Source organism: Mastigoproctus giganteus, chromosome 6, assembly GCF_048544385.1.
Source record: "Mastigoproctus giganteus isolate SK-2022 chromosome 6, ASM4854438v1, whole genome shotgun sequence".
Classification (NCBI taxonomy): domain Eukaryota; kingdom Metazoa; phylum Arthropoda; class Arachnida; order Uropygi; family Thelyphonidae; genus Mastigoproctus; species Mastigoproctus giganteus.
Window position 1 is genome coordinate 93,397,168 of NC_143580.1, and position 17,859 is coordinate 93,415,026.

At 35.5% G+C, this 17,859-nt stretch overlaps 1 protein-coding gene across 2 annotated transcripts in view; it reads left to right on the plus strand.

Annotated features, from left to right (window-relative positions):
- LOC150084464 (cell adhesion molecule Dscam1-like) overlaps nt 1-17,859 on the plus strand; it is a 616,978-nt gene that overhangs the window by 398,957 nt on the left and 200,162 nt on the right. For both annotated transcript variants that reach the window (XM_090376089.1, XM_090376090.1), the window contains exons 9-10: nt 554-844; nt 7,097-7,216. In XM_090376089.1, coding sequence (XP_090232215.1) covers nt 554-844; nt 7,097-7,216 — 411 coding nt within the window. The remainder of the gene's footprint in view (nt 1-553; nt 845-7,096; nt 7,217-17,859) is intronic.

Here is a 17,859-nt window from a genome sequence, read left to right on the forward strand (position 1 = left end):
TAAATCTGGTTTAGTTCAATAAAATTTATAGCAGAATTTCGTTCCATCCAAGAAAGACATCAAAACAGAGCTGTGTGGACTTTAAAAGATTGGTTATTTTGACACGATGCATTTCAAAGGGGAAAGAGGTTAATTGCAATTAATTTTATATGTCTTGTTTTTCACTCGTGACACAGCTTCTGCATAAATTGACCTATTCCATTTCATGTATTGATTCGATTTCATTTTTTTTCATGTGCAGTGTTTATTTTTACTCATTGTAAAGTTGTTGATGATATCTGGTTTCTTACTTAGCTATTGAACATAAAAATATACGGTCATATCAGCAAGTATATAAAGTGTATTATTTTTTAATGGAAAATGTAATCAGTATACGTATTGAAAAAGAAACTTATATTAATATTCTGTCATTCACAAAAATGACAAATCGCTAATAACAAAATCGATAAATGCATTTCGGAAATGAAAATGAATTTAATTACAGTGAATTAAAACTTTCTAAATATTAAATTAAACTTCTAAGCGGTTATTTTTTTTGTCTCATTTATTGCAGTCGGGCCTAAGGTTGCCCCTTTTACTTTCCAAGATGACTTACACGAAGGGATGAGGACAGCCGTGACATGCATCGTTACTGCAGGTGACGGCCCGATAACAACGGTGTGGTTAAAGGACGGAAGGCAGTTGTTGGGGGACGACCCGGAAATTACTCTACTCTACGCTGAAGAAGGCTTTGTGTCGACGCTAACTTTAAAAAAGTTGGCTTATCAACACAGCGGTAACTATACTTGCATGGCAACCAACGACGTAGCAACTGGATCTTTCAGTACGCGCTTAACTGTAAAAGGTAACCTTGGCTTTCTGTTTTTTCCTTTTTTTTTTTTTTTTTTTTTTGTACAAAGAAGCGATCTCAAAAAGCGTTCCACCATTTTTATTCTTTATTATCAGTAGAGAAGTGTAAAAGGCTACATTCCTAACGTGTTGTTTATTGCCTTGAAGACAAACATATAATGCATTCCAAATGTTTACCTTAAAATAGTTGTGTTTTAACATACATTTTCATTTGGTAGTTGAATTCACATTATATTTAATTATTACATGAAATCGGTTATTCGTAATACTTAGTAGCAGATCAAGTTCGAATGGCATGGTCATTTTATACTTTTACTCATAAATGAATAAAATACTCCATATCGGCATTTCTCCAACGTTTGACTGTAGCAGAAACCCCTTTAATATAAATAGATTCAAGAGTAATTTGATTATTGTGATTTTGAAGACTGCAAAATGTAGCAAAACGTGGAGTTTATTTGAAAATTGTATCTAAAATTAATGATTTCCTCAGTTAAATCCTAAAGTTAACATTCAGTTTTCTTAAATATTCTAATTAACGTTAACTAATAGCCTGTAAAGTGTCATGAAATACATGTGAACCGAATTCTGTTTAATTCTAGTAAATTATATATTTACTAGAAAAGGAGAAAATTCTCTTTTGATTGGGATGACTGAATTTAGTATCACTTCAGATCATTAAGAAGCAATAATGACTTATGTTTCTTTCGCTGTTTTCATTATTCATTTGTAGAAAAGTAAACGTAATATTATGCTATCGGTTTTCAAAGTTATAGCCATATCTGTAGTCATCCAGGAGTATAAACATAAAACTGATTCTATAATTCTTGAGTTTATTGCAGAAATCTGATACTTCAATCCACAAATAGAGGACTCTTAAAAATTTTGGCTAAGAATTTCGAAAACACTGCACTTCTGGATATGGTGTATTTATTGCAGAGAACTAAATTAAACGCCCTTTTTAGGGTCCGTAGTATAACGAAGGACCCTTAGAATGTCATTCGGTTTTCTGTCTGTCTGTCCGTCCATCTGTCACAGCATTGTATATATCTCTGGAACCACTCAACCTATTGACTTGAAATTTTGCATGGGTTTGTACATCATGTGGGTCAACATAACACCATATTGATCGTTGTTGACAAACATTTGTGTGAGAAATGGGTGATAAAATGTGGGGGAAGAAAAAATGTTGTCGACAACCTGTAGCTTATTATACACCGTCGGAAAGAGCTCCACGAGTAGGTTTAAAATATTTTTAAAATTATGAATGGCGGCGCCAGACAGGAAAATGTGAGTAATTTTTGGCGGGCTCCAGGGGAAACCCTGGAGCCCGCCAAAAAAAAAAATAATAAAATACTTTGAATACTTGAATGCGCCACTTTGGTCTTATTTATTTCATATGGCTCATTGTGCCATGTTCTTGTGCAGTAATGTGCAATAATCCTCACTGTTTGCTTATCAGTACTGTTCCTATCCTGTTTATCTGTCTCAACTTAGATAGGGGTTCATCTTTGTTCTCCCTTTCTCTTATTTGGCTGCTTTAATTTTCATACAAGCTATGCAAACAGAAACTTCCCAGATGATAGAAGCCAGTTTAAACATATATATATACCCTGTTTGATTCTATTCTCTCTATGAAGTACGTGCCTTTCTTTTTAGAAACTGCACCATTTTTGTTATCGTTAAATGCGCAAGGTCTTTTGGTTTAGATTTCCCATATTGGTCTTTGTAATGTATTTAATCATTTTCGTAATCTTCGGCAACAGTTCTTTCTTTTCTAACTTGTTATACTTAGAAAAGTGATTATGCAAATTCTTGGGTTTATTGCAAGGAATCCCATACTCAAACATCAAACGACACGTTTTACATGTATGTATTGTTTGTTGATTATACCTTTATAGATCCTTTGATAAAATCCGGTAACTGTCAGGTTTCAAGTAACTCGTTGAAATCTGATTTCCATTTGTCTCGAAATGTTTGAAAATTTTTGCTTGTGTTCTTCGGTTAATATGCTTAATGATTTTGCTATTCTTCTAAGTGAAATGTTTCTATTTTCATGCAACGCAACAATCTGTGTTGCATATTGATCATGAAGTACGCCGACTTTTTTTTTTGTAATCCTCCATCAGTATCAATTTTCCAAGTTGGTAGAGACAGCTGTTATTTTTGGCTCTTATAATTGTTAGCGAAAACTATTTCTCCAACGTAAAAAAAAAAAAAAAATCGATTCCTGTAACCTCTGACAAATATTGTCAATATAATGCTCTCTAATTAATAGCAAAAGACGAAAACCAAAGTTCCAAAAGACTGTTTGTTTTCTAAATAAATGTGAATCAGTTTATGCCAAACTTTCACAATTAATTCATTTATTTTAAGTTCTTATTACACTACGTAACATCATACTTTGTACTACACGCAAAAGCCTGCAGTTCACGATACCTGCCTTACACATAAACTGTCATTCAGAATATCTATCACTCATAAGGATGAATCTGACATTAAGTTAATCTCTTCTAATCTAATTGCCGCCCTTATTCAGTTTTATAATGAAATTACTTTCCAGTTATACGGCCGCAGATGCCAAGTGATTCTGTGATCAGGTGACTTTGCTCTGAATTAGCACGCTTTCTTGAAGTAGAAATCGTTTCTTTATTTAAAGTATTTATTAACATACAATTAAATATAATCTATAGTAAAGAACTTAACTTTACTTGATTAAGAAGGAAAGCAACCTTCCCTTTTCTTTTCTTGTACTTATATACAGGGTATCTCAAAAATACACGGCATAACTTCATGAATGAGTTCCTCATATGTGGACAATAAAAATATTTTATATCAACATAGTTCCGGAAATGCTTGGTTCCCGAGTTATTAACCGGAATGTCTTATCTCCCGCAGGTGATTTCCTTCATCACAAGGTACTGACAAAATCTGGTGGTCTTCCATTCAGACCATGTACGCAAATCAGGAGCAAGGCTCGTCGTTTGTACCACGAAAGGTTCCCAAAACGAAGACGTTCAGACAGGAAAACGTTTGAAGGTATCCATCGCCGCCTTTGTGATCATGGGACCTTTACACCTCGTGCTGCCGACAGAGAACGACCAAGATCTACGACTCCTGAAGTAGAGGAAGAGATTTTGGATGTTGTGCATGCCACTCCTGGAATCAGCACACGCAAAATAGCAATGCAATTGGCTGTTCAACGTTCGACTATTTAGAGAGTGTTGCGAGAACACCAACTGTATCTTTACCATCTGCAACGGGGACAGGCCTTGTCACCAGCAGATTACCCTGCGCGAGTAATGTTCTGCCAGTGGTTCTTGCAGCAGTATGGTACAACTCCTCACTTTCCTGTCTTAGTGATATTCACAGATGAAGCACAGTTCACACGAGACGGAATTCAAAACTTTCACATTCAGCATGCATGGGCTGAGGAAAACCCACATGCAATTCTTCCATCACATCACCAACATCGGGGCGAGTGTTTTTGATGATAAGTTATTTGGGCCCTATGTACTTCCAAACAAGCTCACAGGGCAGGCGTACAGAAACTTTCTGGAAAACAACATGCCTGATTTCTTGGACGACACGCCACTGATCATTCGCCAACAAGCACACTTCATGCACAATGGCGCTCCCGCACATTTCAGCACAGAAGGTTTCCTGGTCGGTGGATTGGTAGAGGTGGGCCAACTGCCTGGCTTCCACGCTCACTTATTTAAACCCACTAGATTTCTTCTTGTGGGGCCACTTAAAGTCATTGGTGTATTCGACTCTGGTAGCTGATGTGGAAGCTCTCCGCAATCGAATTGTGGCAGGTTATGAGACAATACGAAACATGCCAGGAATTTGGCATCGTCTTCGTGGGTCCATGAGACGTCGATGCGAGGCCTGTATTCAGGGAGAAGGTGGACATTTTGAACAATTACTATAAGGTGTTGTGAACAGTTAAGTGTCATAGACAGACCTTCAAAACTCGGAAACCAAGCATTTCCGGAACTGTGTTGATATAAAATATTTTTATTGTCTACATATGAGGAACTCATTCCTGAAGTTATGCCCTGTATTTTTGAGATCCCCTGTATATCTTGATTGCTAACCTCCTAGTACTGGTCACAGGGTGGCACTGCTCCTACCTCCACGTGGCGGAGCAAGAAACCTGTAGGGGAAAAGCTCTTCCTTTAAGGGCGAAATGGAGCCCAATACGCAAGAAACCCACTGGGTTGATGGATCCAACGAAACTGATCCAAGACATGAAGAATCTACATCGATGAGCCAAAACATTGTGAACAACGAGTCGTTGTTCATGTTTTTTTTTTTTTTAAAGCAACTGAAAGTGAACTACGGCGTGTGCTTGGGTCGGGACACGGTATAAAAAAACACCTGATACTGAGCTCCGTTAATCAGTGTTAGTCTTGTTTTTCAGATGGGAAAGGTAACGGACTTAAGCGAGTTTGACAAAGACCAAATTGTAATGGCCAGATGACTGGGTCAGAGCATATCCGAAAGCATGGCTGGTGGGATGCTTACGGTCAGCCGTGGTTAGTACCTACCGATAGGTGCCATACACTATATATTCATTTTTAAGTTGCTGTATCTAACTCTCTTAATTGCGTTCTGTTTAAGTGGATCTAGAGAGTTCTGATTTGTTCTTTACTTCAGCTTTTTATTCATTTTTGGCAACAGAATACTTTTGCGAACTTAGGTTTATCGTGTAATCCCAATATATTAAAATGGAAATAGTACTATCCTAGAAATAAAATTTAAAAAAAATCAACAACAAAACATTTTTCGAACCCTTGAGATAACTTTGGAGAATATGAAGTGTGTTCCATGGACCGTACTTTGAAAACTACTTCTGTCATTAAAGTTTCCATTTTAACGTTTACACTTGCCAGACGTACTCTGCACTAAAATATTTAGTGCAGAGTACGTTTGGCCTTTTAGTTTATAGTGATATACATAATAATAATTTTTCTTTGCTTACTACTATCTAAAAAAAAAAAAAAAAGGAAGACTAAGTCTTACAGAACATCAAAATGATTACAGTATTTTGTTCTCAGTAATGGATTTAGCCTTTTTTTCAGTGTAGGCGAGACACTCCTACATCGCTTCTCTTTATTTTTAAAATCGTGAAGCACTGAAAAATCATGATTCCATGTTCAGCGCTATTTTCCTTTTGCGTTCCTAGTATCTAAGTAGGATTCAATTTACATTTTTACTTCGGCTTTGTCGAACTAACTGCTTATGTCAAGATCCTTCGGTACGCCTTTCTCGTTGCATCAATTACTCCTATTTTGATTTATTTTTCTCCTTTCATCCTTGCCAGACGCGTAACAATTATCTGAAATAATTATCTTTACATGGGTCACTTTTTTATATATTTTTCTTGTTGTTTTTGTTTAAATAAGTTCTATTTTTATATGAATATCTTAGGTGCACTACCTATTTGATGTAAGAGATTCTCCCAGTAGTACAGCATCCTACATGTTCTGCTAACTGAATGGTTTGAATTAATAAATAAAACATGCGCGCAGTTGAAAAGCGAAAGCACACTCTGTAATTAAAGAAATTTTGAAATACATTATGCCTAAAATATTTAGTGCAGAGTACTTAATTATTAACATATGAAAATGATAAAGTTTTTTATATTACCAGCATATTTTAAATAATTTTACGAGATAATAAATTCAATTCACTTGAACTTCGCAAATTATACTAGGATACAGAGTGACAAATTACAATATACCAGGAGTTAGTTGTTCCAAGTGTTTTGTTTAAAACATGGCTGAACATCAGTAAATCCTATTATTTTTTTTAATTTTATAGTTTAATCTTTGTTGATATATTTCTTCTTTATCTCTTGCTTTGTACAGATTTTTTCTTAAGAATATTTAATACAGAAAAGGTAAAGGCATTTTTTTCTTATAAACAAAATGATACGCTGTATATTAGGGAAAAAACTAATATGCCCACGGAAGAATCTGTTTTCGTGATCTGTGGTTTTCCCCTTCTTTTTTTTTAATAAAAAATGTGCAACGTTATAACTACATGATGTAGGGAAAAGGAATAAAAACTCAAGACGAAATCTGTACTGCACAGAAAGAAATATTAAACTGTTTCATACCTTACTTCATGCCCCCGTTAAAGCCGCTTTTTATAACTTTTCAAATATGTATAAAGAATTTTCAACTTTCGATATATTTTAAACTAGGCATGCGCACTCACACTATGTATCTACTTTTAGTGCCTCCAAGATGGCTAATAGAGCCGAGAGATACATCAGCAGTGGCAGGAAGGCAGGCTGTGATAAACTGTCAAGCTGACGGCGTTCCTCAACCCCATGTTCGATGGAAATTGGCAACAGGTGGGCAATAGAATATTAGTTTGTTTTTTTTTACTTTTTTTATATCATCTTTTCATATAAGCATGCATTTGCAGCTGAGTGCGTTTGATAAAGTGAGAAACCTTTTCAAAAATTCTACTTTTTTATTATCCGAATGTGGAAAAAAGTAGTTTGAATAAGTTTTCTGATTTATTCGTTTCTGTTTAATGCACGCGCACAGACAAATACGAGTTGCATAAAGTCGCAGTAAATTACAATTATTACTTCTGGATGTCATATAAAAGTGTCCTCGCGATTAGACAACGATCGCTACCTGTGTCTAATTGAGATTGAAATAGGAAGAATTTTTATGCGTTTCACCCCCACTCTTTGGTTAATTTAATGTGGGTTGAATACCTCCCACCTGGAAGGTTTATCATTCAGTAAAAGAGTCAACCGGACCGCAGAATATAAATAATTTACAATCCCAGTATACTGGCATCTAGCCTTAGTTGCTTTTGCGCAAATTCAAAAGACCTGAATACAGTAAAATGAAATAAACTATTATAGTTCACCAAATCAGGGAAGGGCGAGGCGAAAGGCCTAGTTGAGAACGTTAATCTAATACTATGAAAATGCTAATGCCATGACAGCGTGAAATCACTTAAAGCAGTACTTCTTAACATTTTCAGATACGGACCGCTTTTTTATTTGAGGTAGAGGCTACGGATCACAAAAAATATTAAACTATAAATGCACTGTGTTTTATTGTGAAGCCTGCGGAGACTCGCATGAGTTACGCTGCTTGGGAAGTAATGACTTACAGTATGGAGAAAAGTTTCAGTGAAAAAGTCTCCTGAATTTGTAGTGAGATACTAAGGTCTTACACTCTTTAATAGTTTATTATTCGACTTTTTTTTTTTTCTTTTTGAGAAATGATACACCTTAAACGCTATGTTAGTATTTGCATTTATATCAGAATAGCTAAATGATCCAAATAAATCACTTGGATCTTCAACATCAAAAAACAAAACAAAAAAAAAAAAAAAAAAAACCAAAAAACAATGGCGCATTTTTTCTCCATCCCCAGAAAATGATTATCCAAGTCTGTTTTGAACTTCATCAAACTCTCCGCCTCAGAAATTTTGGCAATGAATTTATCCCATATCAAAAGCTTAACTGAAGGTAATATTGCGTCGAAGTTTTCTTGAATCCAAGATTTTTATGACTTTGCCATAATTAATTACCAGATTCCATGATATTTCTCGCCGCTGAAGTCAGACTCATCGGACTATATGTATACGTCACGTTTTTGCAGACTGGGGATACATTAGCGCTAGCTCTTCTGCAATTCAGGAGGATCGCTCGGAGTGCAAGGATGATCTTATTAACATTTCTCACGCGCTGATGCATTCACATTCAGCCTTTTTGGTATAACAGAATGTATAAGGTCCGCCTCTGAAGCCTTAGACTCAAAATCAACTCATCTGTCACTTCAGCTAGACTTTCTGTGATTCTTCACTTCGATCAAATAAGGAGCCTGTCTCATTCACTCTATTCCATATTCTTCGTACAAGTAAAACCCCTTATCCCTGTTATCGGCTCTCTTTGCTGATGATTTCTCATACTCAGATTTCACTCTTCTTTCTCCGACAATAATTTTGTTACATATCTTCTTTGTTTTACGAAGATGTATATATATTTTTTCTTTTTAATTCATTTTTTTACTAACTTCTTAATATCCGTATAGTGTACTTCAGCTAAATCTATTGATAAGGAATTCGAGTGTTATTTATGTATTCGATTTTGGCAACAAGTAAAATGTTATCGTAATCGTCATCAGTCCCTCTTTTTAGCTGTTATAATGTCAATTCATTTATTTTTGAATAAGTTACGTAGAAATTGGAAATTTTCCAAACTGTAATACAAAATAATTGATAATAGTAATAAAATAAAAGCCATCTCCAAAAAGTCGAATTTCGATTTTTATTTCTCCATTTTCTGCAACATTACCAAGAACAATTAAAGATCAATCAAAAAAAAAAAAAAACATTTAATATTGTGCCATATTTTAAAGGGTCTATCCAGTGGAATGAAAAACGTATAACCTTTGCTACTGTGCATACGAACGCCCCCTCCTCCCACTCCGGAAAATTGTCGTTGGTGTTGTCGTATGTCCAAAGAAAAAGCTGGCTAAATCTAAACTCATACTAATATTTGGTATCTCAAAACAATTTCAGCCAATTAAAAGCAATGTTTGTATCGTTAAAGTGGTATATATTGGTCTTCGAACGGATAACGGTCATCAGAACGTCTGTCTAGAAACACACGGGTGACTAGAATAAGGCGATCGAAGAACGAGAAATTCTGAAGTGAAAGAAATGAAGAGAACGCTACTGATTCAAGGAATAGTTAATTAAGATCACTGGAAATAGTTTGCATCACAAGCTATGAGTAATGGTTTATGAAGATAAGAAGGCACAATCAGCTCGTATTGCTGGGTTCGTTTTCAGTAAATAATTCAGGGGAATCTTGAAGAACTTTTTGGAATTTATTTTGCAAGTTGCGTGTAATTATACCAATAGGGTGATGCGTTTTAGCCATTGCTTTAACACTATAGCCGCTGGACTGGCCATTTTTATTTTTTTTATTATTATTTTTTTTTATAAAAATAAATAAAATAATTTTTCTGTTTCTGTTCCGGCACGACCACGCATGATCAGATGAGTTCAGAAGATAATAACAGTACCGTGTTTAGTGGTCGCGCAAGCGCATCATGCATTTGATGTCCCCTAGTTTGACCACTCGACTACGCGGCCAAAATTATAAGCCCGAACTGGCTGTTTTTTCAAGGAGGTTGATTTTTCCTTTAGTTTATTATATTATCTAGCGACCTCAAATTGAAGAACCTTGTACAGTTTAGAAAGTGAAGATAATGTTGGGGATTCATCCGTCATTGATCATAAATTTTTTTTTCATTTCTAAATGCGAAAATAATTGAAAAACGCTTGATTATTTGCGACCAAAATTAAAACTTTTTGTAGAAAGTGTGTGGCATCTGCAGAAGAAATAGTTGACAACCGATAGTGTAAAAGCAATGTAATATAATTGTAGAGTTCATATATTTAATATTTACCTTTTTTTTTTTTTTGAAGTCATTATTAATGTGGGTTTTATTGAACTTTTATAAATAAAGGTTCTCGAAGTGTGGTGCAGTGAATTGACTTGATTAAAGGCACAAAAAATATATCTTTATCGGAAGTGTAAATTATTCAAAGAAATCACATTAATCAATCGTAGTACAGAAAATTTGTTTCAGGAAGAGCGAAATATTGAGAAAAATTGGCCATTAATTCTTGGAGCTGTTAAAGAGAATTATGATTAAAGATCTGTATTGACTTGGGAACAAAGAAAATGTCGTGTGGTGAATCCGTCTGAGTTTGGGTGTAAGCGAACAGAAACATGATTGCAAGTAGTTTTTATCGTGTACGAAATAAATGAATGTGACACAGTTTTAATACTTTCAGAACTCTTACTGGAGTATTTGTTGTGTGGTGTAATCAAAATATAGTTGTAACACGTACACCAAAGGACCAACTGCTTGAAAAATATTTTTAAAATTTATCAGACTGATGCTGCGTTAACGGTTAAAGCGCGAGTAATAAAAGATAACCTATGAGGAAATAAATTAATCAATAAATTTCTAAATTCCTAGGTCTTTGCAGTTATAAGAAGGAAAGTTTGGACAGCCCCATACCTTCACAGTTTTGAAACTTCAGTGTTTATGTTGTATATACAATGTGTTTTTCTTTCTTTTAATTCAACCAATGTCTTAATTCCATAAATGCCATGAATATTTATAATGTACAGCCCTCTAGCCGAACCAGGCAGTCCCTGGGGTGCCCACTGATGTGGAAATAAAAAGATGTTAATAATAATAATATGAAATAGGTATTAATAATAGATAATGCTTTAGAAAACTTTGGATGAAAATGGACAGAGCCTTAGTTGTATTAATAAAGCTTATGTTTAACATCCCTGTGAATGGAGACAATCTTGAAGATACCTAGTATTATGTAATGAGGAGGCAAATAGTACAAAGATTTTAGGTAATCGCTGAAGAACTTTATGGAGAAGTTCTAATCACGTGTAGAATCGAATTAATTGATTAATTCAAATTAAAAAAAAAAGTAATAGATCATTCGCCTTGGTGGGTTTTCATACGATTAAGCGCAACCGACCAGGAAGAATAAATATTACACCGTACTGACGGTGCACTGTGTATTGTCATAGAACAAATCTGGCCTTTAGATTTATGGAAAATTATAAAATAGAAGAAAAAAATTATGTTCAAGAGGTTTATTGGTTGGTGTGTTAATTAACTCTATCATATCTATTTATTGTTGTGTGAATCCCAACCAAACTGTGGCAACTCCTTGTGTAGTAGTGTACATACCCTAAAGATAAAGGCCAGTCACTGTAGTGGTGTGGGTGTATCGTAGTGTAATGTCGAGTTGTGTGTGTGCGACTGGCTACTTAGACTAGCTTGCTGAAGCTAGCTAGTTTCCATCCCTGATACGTGGAATTGTGCCAAGGATCTACTGTCCAGCAGAGGTGTTTTAGTACCAATCAGCTCAGCACACCTATCTTCATAACATAATAGAAGTGTATAAAAATATGCATGAGTAAAGAAGAATAAGCTAGGACAGAAAAGTAAAGATAGGAAAGAAATTACAGAGAATAAGAGGAAGAAGAAAAGACAGAAATGGAAAAGAAACGAAGTGCAGATCATACGATCCGTACATATCAATTAATAAGGCTAGTATCACAACGAACTACACAGTGTCTGTCTTGCTTTTAAGCAACTTCAACGCATTCCGAAATGAAGGACACAGTGAACGTTGCATAGAATGCGATGGAGAACGATTCGCACAAGTAGGTTTAGTATACGTACTTATATGCACAGTCATCATAAGAATGATTGCACCTCGCACAATGGGAACAAATCGGTTCTTGTAAGAAACACGTTCTGCAGTGTGCCTGTAACGAAGGCATCGGTAGCACATCGTAGTAAGACATCTTTTTAATTGGTAACTTTGACAACCCATGAAAATACATCCAGAGCGCGCTATAAGCTCCCACAACTAAGAGTCAATATCCAATTTTTGCTTTCACCGACTTATTTACCCTTGAGAAACAAACCTTACATTCCTTGGCGAACTCCTCCATTTATATCCCCTGATCAAATAAATTTCGTTGATAGATGTCGCGCATGAGTTCCTGCTCTTGAATGTCTCGTTTCACACCAAAAATAATAAGAGACGGAGATCTTGGAAGGCGTGAACGACAGAATATCAACCTCTTGAAAAATCGTGCTTTAGATATTATGGGTTTTGGTCTCTAATTGAAAGGATTAGTGTCTCTTTTGTTTTAAAGCTAATATAAATTAAAAATTGCTGAAATGTCGTTAATAAGAGAATAAACTTCAGAGAACACAATTATTTTATAAGATAAAAATGCGTAATCGAAGTTAGTTGGCTCTGTAAACACGTCTTTACTTCTTAATAACATTTCAGCTACTTGATTAGAAATAACACTTTTTTTCTAACTTTGTTAACTTTTCTTATTTTAATGGGTTAAATAAATGAAATTCGCTGTTTGAAAGGAAACCCTGGCAAGGTTTCTCAGATATGTTATGGTAGATAAGATTGAAAAAGCTATCTCATCTAAAGCAAAAATAAATAAAAATATAAAGCGCACTGTTTACACTTAATTAAGGTTTATGTTATCAGTATGGATTCTGAATTTTATCCAATATCACTCCAAAAATAACTCATAAATATAATACACATTTACATATTTCATGCAGTTTCTGACTGGAACACACACTCTTCGGTTTACATCGTTTTGATATAATGCCCGTTTATAACTTTTATATTTTAATAGATTGTCCTGGGAACTCTAAATTAATAAAACATTTTATTCCACTTGATAAGCAGTAAAGTTATAGTGTATAATACTATAATTCGAAATAAGTTCCTAATAGTGTTTAATATTAGTTTTATCATCGCAAAGACCAGAACAGATTTCAGACGTGTGATCTGACGATAATAGTGCCCAAAGAAGTTCTGGTTCCAGAACTTCTTTGGGCACTATTATCGCTAGGTAATCCTAAACAGCTAGGTAATCCTGTCATAAATCCGACGACGTTCGTCGGATTTATGACAGCTAATCCTGTTATAAATCCGACGACGAACGTCGTCGGATTTATGACAGGATTAGCTAGCTGTTTGAAACTTATATTATAGCAATTGTACTCCACTTACGAACCAATAACTATACTTTTATCTGTTTAGCGAGTGAGGTTACGGGATTTAATTACATTAAACTTTTTTTTAAAAATTGGCTTTTCTCTCTCCCATTGTCAAAATTATTGTAAGGAATACATTCCAGAAGGGTTTTGTTCGTTTTTTGACAACGTGCTACTATCCTATTTGCGTTGAAGAATTGAGTGATAACATGCAAGGCATTTTCATGCCAACAAATACGACCTCTCTCTTGGTATCCAATAGACCAGTGGGTTACAGCCTTATTCAGAGCCTATTATGTGTGTCGCATCTTGCGACAACTGATCCTCGTGCAGACGGCGAGGACCAACCAGTAGTTCGGGAGTTCTGGAGGGGATATAATATTAAGAAGTCCGTAGACAACATTGCGACATTACTGGAGAAAGTCACTCGGGCTACGACGAATAAGCTGTTATGGAATATGGCCAGAGTGCATTCACATTCAGAACTTATTGATGCCCCCGAAAATCACTTACAGGTTAGGGAATTGTCAAATGAGATTGGCTTCGACGAAATGAACGTAGGTAATGTTGATAATGCTAGAATCCCACAATGTTAAGCTGACCTAGCCATTTAGTTTGAGCAACAACGGGCAAGAAGGGGAATTGTAGCCAGTAAAATAGTTCACGACAAAAAGAGACACTACAGTTGGAATCTGTTCGAGATAGGGATGTACATTCTCGATGAAGATAACGTAACCAAAACATAAAACGGAGTAACAAGTTTAAGTGTGGTCGACGGCTGAGTGATCTTTCGCGCTGCTGTAATCAATTGTATCAATAAAGGAAAAAAAAATAATAATTCTTCGTACCTCCATCGATGGTTCCTTAAAACGGAATAATTTGTTATGGCTAATAAAATATATGAATAATAGATGCTTGTTTATACAGAAAGATATATATATGCTTGCTATTTTATAGCTTTCTTCGCTTAATTAAGCAAATATCCAAAAATTTGAACGCATTACTCCTTTATAACTTACATATGTAATCAACATGTCCAATCTACGTCGGTTCGATATACGTTGCCGTTCATAGGACTATATCTCCCGACGTAAATCAGAGGTTACTTGTATCGAAAAATACATCGTATCATTCGGAAATTAAAGGAAAGCCAAATGAGAACATTGCGCTTCAAAAAAGAACAACGACAGTAACAGAACATCTGCTTAGACCAAACCATTAAAGCAATCCACTTATCGAGATCATTGTTCATTTATGTGTGCTGTTGTAATCTACTAATAACTGCAGTGCGCTTTGTTAAGACATTCTTCTACATAAACACCAGCAGCTGAAAATTGTCTTTAGTCTACCTTATGATATAGATGAACTCTAATATCGCCTGCAGTCTTGTTGGAAGGTAGTATCTTTTGATATCGATTCGATGCACAGTGAACTCCAAAAATAGAAATTACATTTAATTAAGAATTCTTGGGTATAATTCAGAGATTAATTTCTTTATTTAGTAAAAAGAATAATGTTAGCGGTAAGCTGTTTGAATGAATCGCATTTGCTAATCAATTTTTAAAATATGTTCAAGTTATTGTGGAATTTAATTACCATCGTAAATTAGTGATGTGGGTAAGCATTGTTGTCTAAACTGATCAGAGTACACTAAAAACAAAAAGTCAAAATTTTGTTCGAAAGAATTGTTTATGGCTTTTTTTTTTTTGTTATTAATCTGCGTGTTTCTTCATTTTTGAGTTTGTGATCGAATCGTGGCCTAAGAGAACGTTATTATACTTTGATGAAATTTATGATAAGTGCTTTTCAAGACTTCAAAATTCGTAAAAAAAAAAAAAAAATCCAACAAGAATTCTGATATGCCTGATTTGTTAACCAAAGCACTAAAATTAGTAATATGCCAATTGATCCATAGCTTGCCTTCATATCTGTTATATTTAATACTTAAAAGATGCGTGATTCGAAAATTTATAGTAGTCTAAAATATATGAATTAACTATGACTTAAAACGTCTTTTTCGTTAAAAAAAATTAAAATGGAAACATTAAATTAATAAATTTTATCCCTGAGAGAGGGCAAGTGTTTTTTTTAACGGATAATAAATAAATAAATAAATAAATAAATCTTTATTGTGATAAAGATAATCTTTATAATAATCGTTATAATCTTTATTATAATGTATCAGAAGACGAAATGCACGAGGCATAATTTCTTATGGGTTTAGGTAATTAACTATATAATATCGGTGTAGATACACCATAGTTTAACCATACATTTGAACTGCGTATGTGTTATAAAAGGCATCGTCTTAATTGTATCTGATATTGTGGCTGCCTTCGCAACGAGATAGCTGGTATTGCACTACTTCGAATAAATAACGCTTCTCTAGTAGAGAAGACTACTGTTATTTATTTTCGGTGGATATCGCCACCACCACCACCATCATCAGTGGGTGGGCAGGTACGCTGGTAATGCAATATGCCATCACATTGGCGAAGTTATTTCCGCAATACGAGAGATGCCAAAAACAGTAAATAACAGTAGTCTTCTCTACTAGAGAAGCGTTATTTATTCGAAGTAGTGCAATACCAGCTATCTCGTTGTGAAAGCACCCACAATATGAGATGCAATTAAAACGATGCCTTTACACTACATACGTAGTTCAAATTTATGGGTAAACTATGATGTATCTACACTGATATTATATAGTTCATTACCTAAACCCATAAGAAATTATACCTCGTGTATTTTGTCTTCTAATACATTATTATTTATTCGCCATTTGGCATCTCTCATATTGTGGAAATAACTTCGCAATTGTGATGGAATGTTCCCGTGACGTTTCCGGTTATGAGTTCCTATGCGATTCACATTCCATTAGATTTTACCTACCTCCCCTAAACGTTTGTACCAATATTTTTGAGACACCCTATATATAATATTTTATTTGACTGAAGAAAAGTTGGTGAAAACGAATTTTCAGTTTATTAACATTAAGTACAAATTGTACTAGGAAAGTTTTGCAATATGACGCAACAATGAATCACAGGAAGCTGCTTGTTGCTGCATGTTGAGACATGTTCATACGTGCATAGTAGCCGCCGCGCCAAGTCGATGGGCTCAGTTATTCATTAGTAGTGAGAGTGTAAAGTGCTTGCGATGGCATCGTGGTCACGAAATGAGATAAGGACAGTTTTGCGGTATAATTTCGTGCGTGGTTTAACCATAGACCAGTGCTTAGAAGAAATGACTCTTGCACTAGATGATGATTGTCCACATCGTACAACGATATTCAGGTGGTATAGAGAATTCCAAAGGGGAAATTTCACTCTGGAGGATTCTGAGAGGCCAGGAAGGCCACGAACGTCAGTTACGGAGGAAAACGTTACTGCTGTGAGGAAAATGCTTGACGAAAACAGGCGAGTGACTTACCAACAGATAGAGGATACTTTGGGCCTAAATGCACCAGCAATTCGTTCGATTCTGCAAGATCATTTGCACATGAAGAAACTTTGTTCTCTCTGGGTACCGCATCAACTGATTGAAGAGCAGATGACACGACGTGTGACTTGGTGCCGGGAGATGTTAAAAAAGTTTGATAAGGGACAATCTCGGTATGTGAACAACATCGTGACAGGTGACGAGACTTGGCTGTACTATTACGATCTGCCGACCAAGGCTCAAAACAAAGTTTGGGTCTTTGATGATGACGACACACCCGTAATTGTCAGAAAATCCCGATCTGTAAAGAAGAAAATGATAGCTGTATTTTTCAAATCGAGTGGAATTGTGGAACGTGTCGTTTTGGACACGCAGAAGACAGTCACAGCTAAGTGGTATACTGAACAGTGCCTGCCTAAAGTCATTGGATCTATGAAGAACCTGCGGCCAAAGTCAAGAATGGACACCTGGTACCTCCATCACGAAAATGCTCCAGCTCACCGCGCCAAAGCCTGCACCGAATATTTGACCACGACAGGACTGAAACTTCTCGAGCACCCTCCCTACAGTCCAGACCTTGCTCCCTGCGACTTTGCACTGTTCCCGCATGTGAAAATGAAGCTAAAAGGGAGGCGGTTTTCCAGTGATGAGGACCTTCTACGGGCTTGGGACAACGAGTGTGCTTTACTCCCTAGTGAAACTTGGCAGAACTGGTTTAAAGATTGGTTTCGGAGGATGGAGAGGTGTATTGAATGTAGAGGAAATTACTTTGAAAAAATTAAATAAACAAAGCTGTATTGCAAAACTTTCCTAGTACCCTTTGTATGTTAAGTACAGCTACAATGAAACAAATTTAAGCTCGTAACCAAAATACTGTCCTGAATTATGTACACCAAATTATGGCGCATTGCGACCAGTTTCTTGGAATGTTCAT